This window comes from Hyaena hyaena, unplaced genomic scaffold, assembly GCF_003009895.1.
Source record: "Hyaena hyaena isolate Hyena2069 unplaced genomic scaffold, ASM300989v1 scaffold_282, whole genome shotgun sequence".
NCBI lineage: Eukaryota > Metazoa > Chordata > Mammalia > Carnivora > Hyaenidae > Hyaena > Hyaena hyaena.
The window spans coordinates 1,608,204-1,625,044 of NW_024080915.1; the positions used below are offsets into that span (position 1 = coordinate 1,608,204).

The window sequence follows — 16,841 nt, forward strand, 5'->3', positions numbered from 1 at the left end:
GTCACGATCTCAGGGCTTTGAGTTCAAGCCCCAAAACGGGCTCTGGGCTGACAGCTCAGAGCCTGGAGCCTGCTTGGATTCTGTGTCTCCCTCTCTCTGCCTCTCCCCCACTCACGCTCTGTCTCTCTTTCTGCCTCTCAAAAATGAATAAACGTTAAAAAAATAAAAAATAAATAAAATCTGGGTCCAAGGCCCGTTGGCTGCTGGGAGCGCGCTCTCCTCCTACACAGCTCCGGAGCCCGCGGGGGCGGAGCGAGCAGTCCACGCCCTCTCGCTGGTCCCAGGGCACTCACTCGACACGCAGAGGGCGCGGACACCGGACCTAGACTCACGCAGCACGGCGGTCCTGGCGGGCCTCTGTCTCCAGGTGCGCGAGCCCGCTGTCCCGCTGGGGCGAGGGAGCCCGGGCCGCGCGGCACGACACGCGCGGACCAGTGGGGCCTACGGCGCCGGGCGCGACGAGCCACTCCGCGGCCCGGCCTCCCCGAATCTGACGGCTCTGTCTCCGGTAACCTCCCCCCTCGTCAGGCTCGGGCGTCGGCCCCCCGGCCCGCCCCGGCGAGGCTGTCGAGACGTCGAGGTAATTCTGGACTCTCCCACCGTTGCTTCGTCCCTCATCCAGGCCTCGGGAAGTTTGCCGCGGAAACGAAAGTAAACTAAGTCTTGGGTGCGTCTGCGCCGAGGGAGCGACTGCCACATCCAGGTTCGCCCAGGACTGGCTGGCGGGCGGGGGCGGGGCTTCCTGGTTAGGCCTGAGGGCGGTGGGCGGGTTCGGCGTTCACAGGAAGTCGACCTTTGAGTGGGCCTGTCGGGTGGGTGGGCGGAGCTCGCGGCTGTCGAGGAAGTAGAGCTGCTCCAGAGCCTTCCGTATTCCCTGAAATTGGGTGGTGGGCGGGGCCCGCGGAATTTCCTAGGGTCCCGTGCAGAACTGTCATTGGCCGGGCTGCGGACATAAACCTGCCCTCGGGCCAGGATGACGGTGTGGCGATGCTTTGTTTGCTCTCATTCTGTAGCGATAATGGGTTTTCATCGCAGTATCCTTAACATACAGTGGTGCATGCTCTGGTCATAATAGGATCACGTACCTGTCCCGGGGTGGGACTGTTTACCAACCCTTTGAAAGGGCCTTTTACTCTTGCCCTCCGGGCTGCGCTGGTTGCAGAGATAAACAGAAACATTTCCGGATACTCTTAGAAGTGAGAGGTAAATGGAAAAGAAGAGTCAACTGCCATAGCGGCAAAAGGGATGAGTATCCTAACCCTAGGAGACCTCTTAGGTAGTCAGTGGCAAGTTTGCTTTTACGAAGTGCTGCAGAATCTCCTCGGGGTTTTGAAGACGTTAAGCTACAAAACCCCAGGGATAGGAAGAGGGGCGGTTATTTCTTTATTTCTTGCTGATCTTTGGCTCTTCCTTGCCCAGAGCTCCTGTTTGTTTTGGGCAAAGCCTGAGTCTGTTATATTCAACCCACTCTTCTGAAGCCCTTTGGTAAACACCAGATAGGTAACAGAGTAAAGGGGGAAGTTGTGATCAAGCAAAAATGTGTATAGGTGAGCAAGGCTATAAGATTAGGTCTTTGCATGGAATTTTAACAAAGACAGATTATAGTTTACTATCTAGAAGAGTAGCATGTGTTAGTGAATCCATGGTAGAGGTTTGAATGAAGAAACAAAAGTTCAGTTCCAGGGTCTGCCACTTTAGATGACTCTCTTAACTTCAGATTTTAGTTTATTTCTAAATTAGAATGGTAAGAATAAAACAAACTCATAGAGTCATAATGTGCTAATGTACATGATAATACTTGGTTAAACTCTTTCAGTCTTGCCCTTTGCTTTTCATTTGATTTTTCCTTACTGGGGCTCTTGTTTATCTGGGGCAAAGCATTAAGCTGTTGTAATTAAAAGAACCTTAGAGAAGTCCAGGTTGGATACTTGAGTAAAATCAGAGTTCTATTAGCAGGGAATAAAGGGGCAATGATAGGTAGGCAGCTGACATTTTCTGACTCTTTATGTATGGTCATCATTTAAAAATCAAAAAACAATAGTCTACTACTGAAAGATAAATATGAATATGTTTAAGTCTTTTTAAAACTTAAATTTTTTTTAACAGTTTAAATTTATTTTTGAGAGACAGAGCATGAGTGGGAGAGGGACAGAGAGAGAGGGAGATAGAATCCGAAGCAGGCTTCAGACTCTGAGCTGTCAGCACAGATCCCACTGCGGAGCTTGAACTCGTGAATTGCCAGATCATGTCTTGAGCCGAAGTCCTATGCTCAACCAACTGAGCCACCCAAGCGCCCCTTTTTAAAATATTTTTATTGAAGTATAACATCATCAAATGTGAAGTGAACATTTCATAACTGAACAGCTCTGTGAAGTATCACAAAGTGAACATTACCCAGGTTAAGAAATAGAACATTGCCATCATTCTGAAATAAGACATTCATTATCTCCTATGTTCTGTCAGAGTAACCACTATCCTGTGGTTATCCTGTCTGTTAATACTGTAAATTAATTCTGCCTTTGTTTTTGGCATTATTATTTATTTGTTTTCCCCCAGTGAGGTGTAACTGACAAACACAATTAAATATAGATATGAGTATTTTGATATGTATATAGACTTATATTGCTTTAGAAGACATTTTAGAAATTTGTGAAATTCCTTGAAATTTTCAGTTAATTTCAGTGGACAAAATTTGCATTCCTGAGTTCCTGAATTAACATCTGTTTATGAAAAAACAGTAAGAAATTCTATTAAAATGAACATAATTACATTATTAGTTGAAATTAGATATAAGAGGGCAGTGTACTTTCATTAATTGCTCTGTACCATAGTTTTCTACCTGCTTACATTCAGTGTTTTTGTGACTTAGGTATCTAAATTACTCACAAGACCTTCCTAAGATATTCAGTGCTTAGAAAGTTGAATTGTTCCATGGAAAAAAGGGAGAAAAAAACCACAGTAAAAAAAGAAGAAATCACTGGAAACTATGCAAGAGGTGCACAGGATTAAGTAAGATCAGACCAAACTAGCAAACTGCAGGACTGGAAGGAGAACTGACTTGGGTCAAGGGCCAGCCTCACAGAGGGCCATGGAATCACCTGGAGGCCTCCTTCCCTTGAGGTTCATCAGGATTGCAGGAGGCTCTGCAAATCCTAGTTGGTCCTGGTCAATTTGAGGAGACAAGATCTTGCCTGAGGGAGAAAGAGTTAGTAGAATTCCTCAAAAAAAGTTGAAACCTTACACCCAAATGGCATATTTCAGCGTTAATAATTCCTTCCTGTTTCTTTACTCTGTCTGTAAGCCTTTTTTTTTAAGGTTATTAAATATTCATATACAACATTGTTTTTGAAAACTGCTAGATGTATTTCAGAGTATGGATGATATAATTTATTCTCTCTTCGGTGTATGTAAAATTTTTATATGCTTTTGCCGTTCTCTGTAATGTTCCCAGGAATACCCTTGTAAATAATCTATCTCAGCAGCTCTGATTAAATTGAAGAAATACTGAGTGAAGGAATTATTCTCTTTAAGAAATACATTTTATTTGGGTGCCTGGGTGGCTCAGTTGGTTGAGTGTCTGACTTCTGCTCAGGTCATGATTTTATAGCTTGTGAGTTTGAGTCCCAAGTTGGGCTCTGTGCTGACAGCTCAAATCCTGAAGCCTGCTTCAGATCTGTGTGTGTCCCTCTCTCCCTGCTCCTCCCCTGCTCGTGCTCTGTCTCTCTCTCAAAAATAAACATTAAACAAAATGAAAAGAAATACATTTTATTATAAATGTAATTCATGTTTATTGTAGGAAATTTGGAAAATGTAAAAATGTGCAGGAAAAAGTAAAGATCACCCTTCTATCCAAATATAATCCTTGCTAACAAGTTGGTGTCTTTTGTTGTCTTTTTTCCTGTTTGTGTATCTATATGTATATCTAGACATCTACCTGTATATATAAAATTTTTTTATTTTTACCTGTAATTTTGAATGACTATATAACATTCCATCTTATGAATGTCCTGTAAATCATTTAACTGTATGTTTTATTTTTGGACAATTAAATAGTTCTTTTTAAAAAAATAATCATCCATTTAATGATCAACTGCCATATGTCAGGTTTTGTCCTAGACATTGTAGACAGTGTGCAAGATAGTTTCCTGCCTTCTGTGCAATTAATTAGAAATAATTCTCAAAGTAGAGCTATCTTAACTGTTTCAAGGGAGAAGTAAAGGGTGCTGTGAAGATGTCTAATGGGAAGACCTAGGATGGCTTCCTTGAGGAAATGACATTTCATTGAGACCCAAAGAATGAACAGGATGAACTAGGAGAAGAATGCGCCCTAAGATACTTACCTGGCAGGGAAGATACCATGATCAAGAATGAGCCCTAAGAGGGTTATAGGGGAGAGTGGGACAAATTATTCTATCTCCTCCCACTCTACCATTCTTACAAGGATGGATCAGTAGAGGACTGCTGAGCAGAGGATCTCAGCTACACACAAGCATTCTCAAAGCCCAGTGAAATCGGTTAAATGTGGATAAATGTGGGCAGCTGAGCCAATCATAGCCAGAACCATAAAGTAGGCAACAAATGTGTTTTGCTTTCAGAAATGAGGAAATTGAGGCTTATGTAAGTTACCCAAGTCATGGGACTAACGAATTTTAGAGCTAGAGTTATTACTCACAAGAGAAAGGCCTGTGTGTGCTCTTTCCACGGGATTTATGGCTCTGCTACCTCTCCTTCAATGCCTGCCTCAGCACCACCACCACCCTTGGCCCCTGATCTTCATGTCCTTTATTTAAGTAGGCTCCCGTACTCCCTGTCTACCTGGTAGATGTGCTTCTTTCCAGAGGGTGCTTCATCTTTTGGGTGATGTCTCATGTTACAGAAAGATGGTTCATAGTGTTGTCTACTGTGCTGCTATGGGAGCTTTCTTGGGGTGGCATGGTCTACCCACTAGACTGCCATCAGCCTGGGCATTTTCAGAAACACCTCAGGTAATTTTTTTAAATTCTCTGCCTTATAATATTTTATTATAAAAAATTTCAAAGTGTAAAGTTAAAAAGATTTTACACTCACGGCTAATAACATCATACTCAATGGTGAAAAGCCAAAAGCTTTTTCTCTAAGATTAGGAATAGGACAAGGATGCCCACTCTTGCCACTTTTTTTCAACATGATATTGAAAGCACTAGCCACAGCAATTAGACAAGAAAAAGAAATAAAAGGCATCCAAATTGGAAAGGAAAAATCAAAGCTGTCACTATTTGCAGAAGATGTGATATTATCTATAGGAAACCATGAAGACTCCATAAAAAACTTTTAGAACTAATAAATGATTTCAGTAATGTTGTAGGATATAAAATCAATATGCAAAAATCTGTTGCATTTCTATACACTAATGAACTATCAAAGAGAAATTAAGAAAACAGTTCTGTTTACAATTGCATCAGAAAAAATATCTAGGAATAAATTTAACTGAGGAGGTGAAAAATCTGTGTACTGAAAACTGTAAGATATTTTGGAAATAAAATGAAGAAGATACAAATAAGTGGAGAGATGCTCCATGCTTATGGGTTGGAAGAATGAATATCATTAAAATGTCTGTACTACCCAAAGTAATATACAGATTTAATTCAATCTCTATTAAAATTCCAATGGCATTTTTCATAGAAATAGAGCAGACAATCCTAAATGTATATTGAACCACAAAAGACCCTGAATCAGCAAAGCAATCTCAGGAAAGAATAAAGCTGGAGGCATCACACTTCCTGATTTCAGACTCTATTACAAAGCTATAGTAATTAAAATATTGTGGCATTGGCATGAAAAGAGACACATAGATCAATGGAACAGAATAGAGAACTCAGAAATAAACTCGCACATGTGTGGCCAATTAATTTACAACAAATGAGCCAAGAATATAAAATGGAAAAAGGACAATCTCTTCAAGAAATCATGCTGGGAAACTTGTATAGCCACATAAAAAAGAATGAAATTGGACCACTATCTTATACCATACAAAAATATTAACTCAAAATGAATTAAAGATTTGAACATAACGTCTGAAATCATAAAACTTACAGAAGAAACCATAGGCAATAAGCTCCTTGACACAGGTCCTGGCAATGATTTTTTTTAATCTGACACTGAAAGTAAAAGCAACAAAAGCAAAAATAAACAACTGGAACTACATCAAACTAAAAACTTTCTTCACAGCAAAGGAAACCATCAGCAAAATGAAAAGGCAACCTACAGAATGGAAGAAAATATTTGCAGATCATATATCTTAAGAGCTTAATATCCAGAATATATAAAGAATTCATAGCAACTTCATAGCAAAAATAAAAAAAATCAACTAAAACCTGGGCAGAAGAACTGAATAGACATGTTTCCAAAGAAGACATACAGACAGACAACAGGTGAATGAAAAGATACTCAGCATCATTCATTATCCGGGAAATGCAAATTAAAACCACAATGGGATATCACTCATACCTGTTAGAACTGCTGTTACCATACAGACAGGATAACAAGTGTTGACAAGGATGTGGAGAAAAGGGAACCATCGCGCACTGTTGGTAAGAATGTGAATTGTTGTAGCCATTATGGAAAACAATATGGAGCTTCCTCAAAAAATTAAAAATAGAACTACCATTCGATCCAGTAATTCCACTTCTGGGTATTTACTCAAAGAAAACAAAAACAAGGGCACCAGGGTGGCTCAGTTGGTTAAACGTTTGACTTTGGCTCAACTCATGATCTCACGGTTTGTGGGTTTGAGCCCAGTGTTGGGTTCTATGCTGACAGACCCTGGAGCCTGCTTTGGATTCTGTGTCCACCTTTCTGCTCCTTCCCCACTCGTACTTTGTCTCTCTCATTCTCTCTCAAAAATAAACATTAAAATTTTTTTTAAAAATACAAGAAAACAAAAACACTAACTCAAAAAGACATATGTACTCCCATGTTCATAGCAGCATCAATTGCAATAGCCAAGATATGGAAATAGTCTAAAAGTCCATCAATACATGAGTGAATAAATAGGATGTGACATATATAATACATATACTTATTATTATCATTATTGTTATTCTGTCATAAAAAAGGAAATCCTGCCATTTGTGACAAAATGGATGGACCTTGAGGGCATTATGCTAAATGAAATGTCAGCAACACCAATACCATATGATCTCACTTATATGTGGAATCTTAAGGAAAAGATACTCATAGAGAGAGAAAATAGATGGGGATTGCTGGAGACAGGGCATGGGAGAAATGGGTGAAGGGGGTCAAAAGATTTTTAAAAATTAAAAAATCAAGAGCTACAAAAGGCAATGTGGTATTCTGGATTGGATCCTGGTACACAGAAAGGGCATTAGTTAAAAAAAAAAAATTGGGTGAAATCAGAATCAAGTAGGGTGTTTAGTTAATAGTAATGTACAAAGTTGGTTTCTTAGTTTTGACATATATACTATTAGAAGCTGGGTGAGGAATATATGGGAAAATTTAATAAAAATAGAAATGTAGAAACAAATTTAAAAAATTTTACAGTGAACTTTCATGTGTCTATCATGGATATTATTTTATTCTGCCTACTCTATCACAGACCATCTATTTACCACTCTTTCTACCCACCAGTCTGTCTACAAAGTAAATTGCAGATATCAGTACACCTTTCTCAGCATGCAGTTCATTAACTAGACAGACTTCAGTATGTTTACAGATTTTTCTTTTGTTGTAAGATTTACCTACTGTATATTTAGTGAGTATTGACAAATGCTTATGTGTGTGTAACTCTAGTCCCCACTGAGATGACAGAACATTACTGTCACCCCAGAAAATTTCCTAATGCCCCACACCATTCAGTACTCACCCTGTCTGTGGGCATCCAGTGTTCTTTTTCCAACATAGAATACTTTTTGCAGAACTTAATATAGATGGAATTATACAGTATGTATTCTTTTGTTCAAGGTTCCTTTTACTTACCATGTTTTGTGACCTGTACACATTGTTGTTTGTATTAGTAGTTCATTGCTTTTTATTACTGAGTAGTAATCCATGGTATGTATTTACAATCCTTTAAAAAATTTTTTTTATCTTTATTTATCTTTGAGAAAGAGAATATGAGCAGGGGAAGGGCAGAGAGAGAGGGAGACACAGAATCCAAAGCAGGCTCCAGGCTCTGAACTGTCAGCATAGAGTCTGGTGTGGGGCTCGAACTCACAAACTGTGAGATCATGACCTGAGCCAAAGTCAGATGCTTAACCGACTGAGCCACCCAGCTGCCCCACCACCTTTTTTTTTTTTTTTTTTTAAAGTTCTTAGTTTGGGCAATTTTAGCCATAGGACGAGTATAAATTCAAAGCCCAAATCTATTTGAAGACAGTCTCAAGGTTATGAATTCACTTGGAGGTTCTTTTATACCCCGTGTCTAATCTATAACAAATGAGTTTCTCTGCTAGTGCACTGCTTTTTTCCTGGCTATCCTTTCATTGAGGGATAGGTAGCCCATTGAGGAATGCCGTGTTAAGGGGGAAGTCTCTGTTTCAACCCTCTTTTATTTATTGCTTGACTGTCTGTCCCTGGCTGGATTTTAAGCCTTGACCTTTGGATGTCAAGAGTGGCCGTGCACCACAGAGCCACGGTCTTAGTTCACCTGCTATAACAAATTCTTGACTGGTGGCTTAAACGATGGACATTTATTTCTCACAGTTTTGGAGGGTGGAAGTCCAGCATCAAGGTGCCAGTAGATTCAGTGTCTGGTGAGGGCTTGCTTCCTGGTTTGCAGATGGCTGTCCTCCTGTTGTATCTTATGTAGTGGAGAGAGAGAATGAACACTCTCATATCTTTTATAAGGACCCTGACCTCATTCATGAGGCCTCTTCTTTCATGACCCAATTACCTCCCAAAGACCCCACCTCCTAATATTATCACAGTGGAGTTAGAGCTTCAACAAATGAAGTTTGGGGCAGACGCAAGCATTCAGTCTATAGCAGCCACCAAGTGGGTCATTGCCCTGTGGCCAGTGCCCTGTTCCTTTTTTAGTCCCTGGAGTTATTTTCCTTTCCATTGGTCCTACCTGTGCTATGCATTTGAATGGATGTTTGTGTTATGTTATCCAACACATAGAGGTCTTTTGTGGCAGGAAGGTTTTAAAATTTTTCTAGTCCTCCATGTTGCCAGAAATGGAAGTCTAAAAGACTAAAAATGGTGGTTTTCACATGAAAAGATGCTCAATATCACTCATCCTCAGGGAAATGCAAATCAAACCACAATGAGATACCACCTCACACCTGTCAGAATGGCTAAATTAACAACTCAGGAAACAGATGTTGGCAGGGATGTGTTGAAAGGGGAACACTTGTGCATTGTTGGTGGGGATGCAAACTGGTGCAGCCATGCTGGAAAAGAGTATAGAGGTTCCTCAAAAAGTTAAAAATAGAACTACCCTATGACCCAGCAATTGCACTACTAGGTATTTATCCAAAGAATAAAAAAATATATAAATTCAAAGAGCAACATGCATCCCAGTGTTTTTAGCAGCATTATCAACAATAGCCAAATTATGGAAAGAGCCTAAATGTCCATGGACCGATGAATGGATAAAGAAGATGTGAGACACACACAATGGTATATTACTTGGCAATCAAAAAGAATGAAATTTTGCCATTTACAACAACATGGATGGAACTATAGAGTGTATTATGCCAAGTGAAGTAAGTCCATCAGAGACAGACAAATAGATGATTTCATTCATATCTAGAATTTTTTTTTTTAATTTTTATTTATTTCTAGGAGAGAGAGAGATAGACAGCGTGAGCAGGGGAGGGTCAGAGAGAGAAGGAGTCACAGACTGAAACAGGCTCCAGGCTCTGAGCTGGCAGTCAGCACAGAGCCCGACGCGGGGCTGGAACCCACGAACCGCGAGATCATGACCTAAGCGAAAGTCGGACGCTTAACCGACTAAGCCACCCAGGCGCCCCCATATCTAGAATTTAAGAAACAAAACAGATGAACATAGGGGAAGGTAAGGAAAATAAAATAAGATAAAAACAGAGAGGGAGGCAAACCATAAGAGATTTGTTTTCCCCATATTTTTAATGTTTATTCATTTTTTTGAGAGACAGAACAGAAGTGGGGGATGGGCAGAGAGAGGGAAACAGAACTGAAGCAGGCTCCAGTCTCTGAGCTGTCAGCACAGAGCCCAACTTGGGGCTCAAACCCATGTACCTTGAGATCACGACCTGAACTGAAGTAGGACACTTAGCCAACTGAGCCACCCAGGCACCCCAAGAGACTCTAAAATATAGACAACAAACTGAGGAGCTAGAGGGAAGGTGTTTGGGGGGGGGGGAGGGTGGGCTAAATGGGTGATGGGCATTAAAGAGGGCACTTGTTGGGATGAGCACTGGGTGTTATATGTAAATTTTCCTGAAACCAATACTAAACTATATATTAACCAGAATAAAAAAAAGTAAAGCTGGAAAATTAGGAATATCAGTAAGAGCTTTGAATGCAAGGGTGAGAATTCTATGGTTAATTTTGTAGACAGGGTTCAGTTATACAGGGCCACACAAACCTTGTAGGTATAGAGTTTTTTGAATGAAGAAATTATATGACTAAGTATGAACTCTCAGAAGATTATCTGGCATCCTATATGTTGGATGTCTAGGAGGCAAGGAGACTTGTTAGAAGGTTTCTGTAAAAGTCCAGACAAGAAGCAGTAAAAGTCTTTATTAGAAGAATGTCAGTGGGCATGGAAAGGAGTGGGTGAATCCAAAAATACAGTCTGACTTGGTAAATGACTAGTTTTAGGTTGGAAAAATCAAAGAGGTTGCCAAAGGTGAAGTGGAAAACATTACATTTGTACAGTAGCTAAAGATTTAAGGTTTGTTAACAAAGTTTCTTTCAATTCTGGGTGCTTTTTGGAGTGTTTATCATTTCAGAAAGGGCTTATTAATGTTTAAAATAAATCGGGGGTCCATTTAATCCATGTATTTATGAGTATGACCTTGTTCAGTTCAAACATGCTTATTGAGCATCTGTTATATCCTAAGCAGCCTTCAAGGCACTGAGGCTAAAATGCTGAAGGAAAACAGGCATGATTCCTGCTCCTAAAATCTGTAGTCTTTTGAAATAGGTAATAATAAATTAGTTATTAATTCAATATGATAAATATAAATATAAAGATGCATATTGTGTATTTAATGAGTGTGTACCTATTCGAGACTTGTTAAGTTCTGAAAATACAACAATGAGCAAAACAGAAAAATTTCTACCTTCATGGGAGTTACTGACCCCTCGAAGATAAACATATAAACAAGAGTATTTCAGATGATGATAATTGCTATAAAAATGGAACTAGGCTAAAAATACATATATATTGACAGGCTTACTTTAGGCAGGGAGGCCAGTGAAGGACTTTTTGAAGAGGGAGCAAATTGTGAAAAATATCCAAGGAAGAGCACTCCAGCCAGAGGGAAGAACACGTCCCAAGGTCCTCAGAAGAGAAAGAACATGTCAAGTTCAAGAGACAGAAAAAAAGCCAGCGTGGCAGGAGTCGAATAGGCAAGAGGGGAGAGGTGGCAGGGGCAGGCACGTGGGGGTTCTGTAGGTCATGGGAAGAAGTTTGGTCTTACCCTGAGTGTGTGGAGAGTTTTAGAAGTAACACAGTTTAGTTTACACTTGCAAAAGGATCGCTCTGGCTGCCGTGCTGAGTAGACTCTCGAGGAATAGGGAGAGAAGCGGGGAGGCTCCATTAGGAGGCTGTGGATACACATGTCTGCCCGTATGTATATCTCTTGCCTTTTTATGGCAAAACACAATGTTTCTCCCTTTAGAAAAAGAGAACCTATAACATAAAGACTTTCTCATCACTCATCGTTTTTTGTTCCAATATGGGTCAATAAAACGATCTTTTATTTTTTATTTTATTTTATTTTTCTTAAATAGTTTATTGTCAAGTTGGTTTCCATATAACACCCAGTGCTCATCCCAAGTGCCCTTCCCCTTGCCCATCACCCCCCTTCCCCTCCTCCACCCCCATCAGCCCTAGTTTGTTCTCAGCATTCAAGAGTCTCTCATGGTTTGCCTCCCTCCCTCTCCCCCACTATTTTTCCCCTTCTTCTCCCTCATGGTCCTCCATTAGCTTCCTCCTAATCAAGGGATGCAGGAGTGCTGATGCACAGGGGCACATGGACCCCAATGTTCATAGCAGCACTCTCAACAATAGCCCAAACATGGAAAGAACCTAAGTGTCCATCAACAGACAAATGGATCAAGAAGATGTGGTTCATCTATACGATGGAATACTACATGGCAATGAGAAAAAATGAAATCTGGCCATATGTAGCAACGTGGATGGAACTAGAGGGTGTTATGCTGAGCGAAATAAGTCAGGCAGAGAAGGACAGAGACCATATGTTTGCACATATAGGTGGATTAGGATAAAATGACCTTTTAAAGTAAAAGAAAAAAAATGTGGTTTTCTGTGATTCCACCAAACACATGGTAGAACTTCACATGTTTTTGGAATAATGATTTTTTGCACTAAGATGTTCTCTTATTTTTCTTACAGGGCACAGCTCTGAAGGGGGAAGAAGTGCATTTTTGGACATTCTGAGGATTCACAAGGAAAGCAGACATGTCCTTGGATGACATTAAGATGAAATCTAGCGACTTTTTGGAGCAGGGGCATCTCGACAGCGGGGGCTTCGGGAAGGTGTCTTTGTGTTTACACAGATCCCATGGACTTGTAATCCTGAAAAAGGTGTATACGGGCCCCAAGCGCACCGAGTGAGTTGGGAGCAGAGGTGGGTGGGCCAGATTATGGGCTGGCCGTGGGAAGAGTTACTGTGGAGGAGAAGGGCGAGGCAGCTGATACGCATGACCCAGGCTTTAGAATGAGCCAGACCGTGGTGTGTCAGCTCACGGGCTTTATGTCAGAGAACACTGTGAGCTGGTTATTAATATCCCTGTCTCGCTGATGAGGATTCTGAGGCTGGTTAGCAGAAAGCTCACAGTCAATAAATAATGAAAGACAAAGGGAAGGAAATAAAGAAGGTGAAGGAGATCAAGGGTGATGAGGGAGGCAATGAGAAGAAAATGGGGAGGGGTCAGTGAGATAGACTTAAGTACTTGCTTCACAGTTTTCATGAGGACCATCCCTAAGTCTAGGGAGGGGGGAAAGTAGCCTAGTAGTTAGAAGTTCCAGAAGCCCTCTCTTTAAAGCAGCTGGTGGATTTGTTTCATCTCCCTCTCTTCCTGCTAGAGTGGTTACCAAGAGAGGCTGCTTTTTTTTAAAAAAACTTTTAATGTTTATTTTTGAGAGAGAGAGAGAGAGAAAACGAATGGGGGAAGGGCAGAGAGAGAGATGGAGACACAATCTGAAGCAGGTTTCAGGTTCTGAGATGTCAGCACAGAGCTGATGCAGGGCTCAAACTCATGAACCACAAGATCATGACCTGAGCCCAAGTCAGACGCTTAACTGACTGAGCTAGCCAGGCACCCCAAGAGAGGCAACATTTTTAATTACCCCTTCCAATGCAGCCCTTTTCTCAGGCTACTGTTCCTTGCTGCTCTTCATTTACTTGGTGTTCATTCGGTATCCACCTACCGTTTTTTGAGCACTCACTGCCTGTTACTGGAAAGGAGGAATATGGAGATGACCAGGAAACGCCTCTGCCTCCGCAAGCTTGTAGCCTGGACCCGGAAGGGATCAGTATGTGCACAAGTACCAACACAAGCACATGCCATGTGATGCATTGGAGCCATATACACTGCGTTTCTGGGGGTCACAAGGGACAAGGGCGCTAACCGTGCCCATCTTAACAGCACCTTTCTCTCCCACAGATACAACGAGTCCCTCCTTGAGGAGGGCAGGATGATGCATAGGCTGAGACATAGTCGTGTGGTGAAGCTCCTAGGCGTCATCTTAGAAGAAGGAAACTATTCCCTGGTGATGGAGTACATGGAAAAGGGCAACCTGATGCACGTTCTGAAAGCAGAAGTAAGGAAGGCTTTGCTGCATGCTGCACAGGCACGGCGCTGAGGGGCTGCCTGTCTGTGATGGCTGTCTTCACTGTGTTCTTTTGTAGCTTGTTGGTATCACATTACCCCTGTGTGGGTTGCTAGGTAGTTTGGATTTTCTGAAGTCAGTCCCCTTGTTAAAACATCCTGGACTTGCCCTTCCCAGAAGGTGGTCTTGCCTTCCCATCAGTCCTTGCAGACAGCTGTCTGTACCCCTCACCTGGGGAGGTCCCCCTCATGTCTTAGTCTTGTAGTAGGCTTTTGTCAGCCACCCTGGCATCCACTGATCAGGGACAGGCACTGTCTTCATGAAGCACATGGTCTGATGTGAAGTATATGCCTAATGGGTAACAGCAAACACTGGCTGATTGGTTAAAGGATGTACGCTCGAAAAGACTATATGTGGAGATGGACTATTGATGATGCTCTTTGATACCATTTAAGAAACTTGCAAGCTAAATATAGAACATTGGAGACAACAACACTGGATAAGTAAGACTTAAAATAGGAAAATAAAAATTGATTTATGAAAACCAAATCACTTTGATAAAGCATTTTCTAGACTTTATCTGTTAAAATTTTTTTTAATGTTTCTTTATTTTTGAGAGGGAGACAGAGCATGTGCAGAGGAGGGACAGAGAGAGAGGGAGACACAGAATCCAAAGCAGGCTCCATCCACACTCAGCACAGAGCTGATGCGGGGCCCAGGCCCACAAACCATGATATCATGACCTGAGCTGAAGTCCTATGGTTAACAGACTGAGCCATCCAGGCACCCCATAGAGTAATTTTTAAAGTTTTGTTTTGTTTTGCTTTGTTTTTGTTTGTTTGTTTTTGAGAGAGAGCTCAGGGGAAAGGGGCAGTGGGAGACAGAGAGAGAGAGAGAGAGAGAGAGAGGGAGAGAGAGGGAGAGAAAGAGAGAATCCCAAGCTTCATACTGAGCTTGATCTCATGACTGTCAGATCATGACCTGAGCAGAAATCAAGAGTGGAATGCTTAACTGACTGAGACACCCAGGTGCCCCGAGTTTATCTGCCTATTAGGAGCAAAGCCTTGTGCTAGTTGCTCAGGAGGCAATAGCAAATATGAAACAGACACGAAAGAGGGACAGATAAGGAAGTGAATGGTATAGTGTCATGGTGTTTTGATAGACATCCTCCTAGGGTGCTGTGGGAACACAGAGGGGAGGTAGTCACTTCAGGGTGGGATAAATAGGACAGGATTCCAGAAGGAGCCAAAGCCCAAATGACAAGCAGAGAATTAGGGAATGAATAAGGGTTCCAGGCAGGGACAATGGCATGTGCAAAGGAATGAAGAGTGTGCCAAATTGGGAAACTACAAGTTACTGGATTTGGCCAAAGCATAGATTGCATGAGACAGCAGTGGGATGTGGCTATCTTTGGGCAGATATTTCCCCTTTCCCATTTTCTCTACCCGCCCCCCCCACATCTGCCTGCAGTTATGTCTGTTCTTAAATTCTTTTAAGTCCCAGACATCTCTCACAGATACCTGTGTGAAGGGTAAGAGATGTTCAGTTATACACACTGTGTTGTAATTTGATCAGATTTGTTCTCCCCAAAACTAGGTAAGACCAGCTGCCGCATGGAGTAAATAGCCGTTTTGATTGGGAGGTAAATCTTAAGGGACAAGGCAGCATTCTCCCAGATCAGGCAAAGATAAGGTAGATAAGTTTGGGCTCCAGAAGGAACTCAGAGGAAATGAGGGAGAAAATCGGGAAATGGAATGATAAGGGTCTTTCCTTTGCTTGCTCAGAACTTTTTCCTAAGTCCAAAGGTATATCAAGGAAGAAAGGAAAATCTCCGGCTATTTTTTGTATGCTGGTTATCAGGCTTCTAATTCATCTACATTATGGGTTTTAAATATGGTTTGGGGGGTTGACTTGGGAATCTAACTTCCGTCATTTAAATTTTTTTACTGTTTACCAATAACCAACATATACCTAAACTTTTAGGAAAAAGCCTGTTTGTAAACTAGAGACTGTGCACACATACATGTACACACACATACAAACACAGTTCATGTTTTTCATTGTTAAGCAAAACTAATGTCCTTTTTTATGTTTTATTTATTTTTGAGAAAGAGACAGAGTGTGAGTGAGGGAGGGGCAGAGAGAGAGGGAGACACAGAATCTGAAGCAGGCTCTAGGCTGGGCTGTCAGCAGAGCCCGACGCGGGGCCTGAACCCACAGACTGTGAGATCATGACCTGAACTGAAGTTGGATGCTCAATCTACTGAGCCATCCAGGTGCCCCAAGCAAAACTAATGTTTAACTGCTATGATAGAAATTGGAGTTCTCTGTATTAATGTTGATATTTATACAACTAGAATATAGTCGTAAATAAGAGGGACTTGAGAATTACAAAGACCTGAAATAGCTGATACCAAATCACCAAATAAATATTAAACTCACTTTAGCATTGTTTTAACATCATGTTATCCCATAGATTAGTCTTTACATGTTTGTAATCTGTGTGAACACGTTCTCTTGTATTCTTTTTTCTCAATGTTCATCTACACATTTCTGTGACACTGTTCACCTATTCAATATGTAGTTGCATGTATTAATGTACTATAGAAAAATACTTGTTTTTTTGTTTATTTATTCATCACTCAACAAACATTCCAGGCACCATGCTAGGTAGTCAGGATGCATTCTATAATGATGATGATGATTTGCTCTCAAGGAGCTTAATTTTATAGCATTTTAGTAAATTGCCATATTGGCATGAGAGTTTTATTTTACACGACAGAACACAACATTAATACACTTTGCACCTGGGATGAACTCTTTCTTTAAAAGGAGG

General features: G+C 41.2%; 1 protein-coding gene across 1 annotated transcript in view; it reads left to right on the forward strand.

Moving 5' to 3' along the window:
- Positions 1–309: 309 nt before the first annotated feature.
- RIPK1 (receptor interacting serine/threonine kinase 1) overlaps positions 310–16,841 on the forward strand; it is a 41,326-nt gene continuing 24,794 nt past the window's right edge. Inside the window, exons 1-3 of the mRNA XM_039246540.1 lie at positions 310–703; positions 12,567–12,783; positions 13,840–13,996. Coding sequence (XP_039102471.1) covers positions 12,632–12,783; positions 13,840–13,996 — 309 coding nt within the window. The 5' untranslated portion in view covers positions 310–703; positions 12,567–12,631. The remainder of the gene's footprint in view (positions 704–12,566; positions 12,784–13,839; positions 13,997–16,841) is intronic.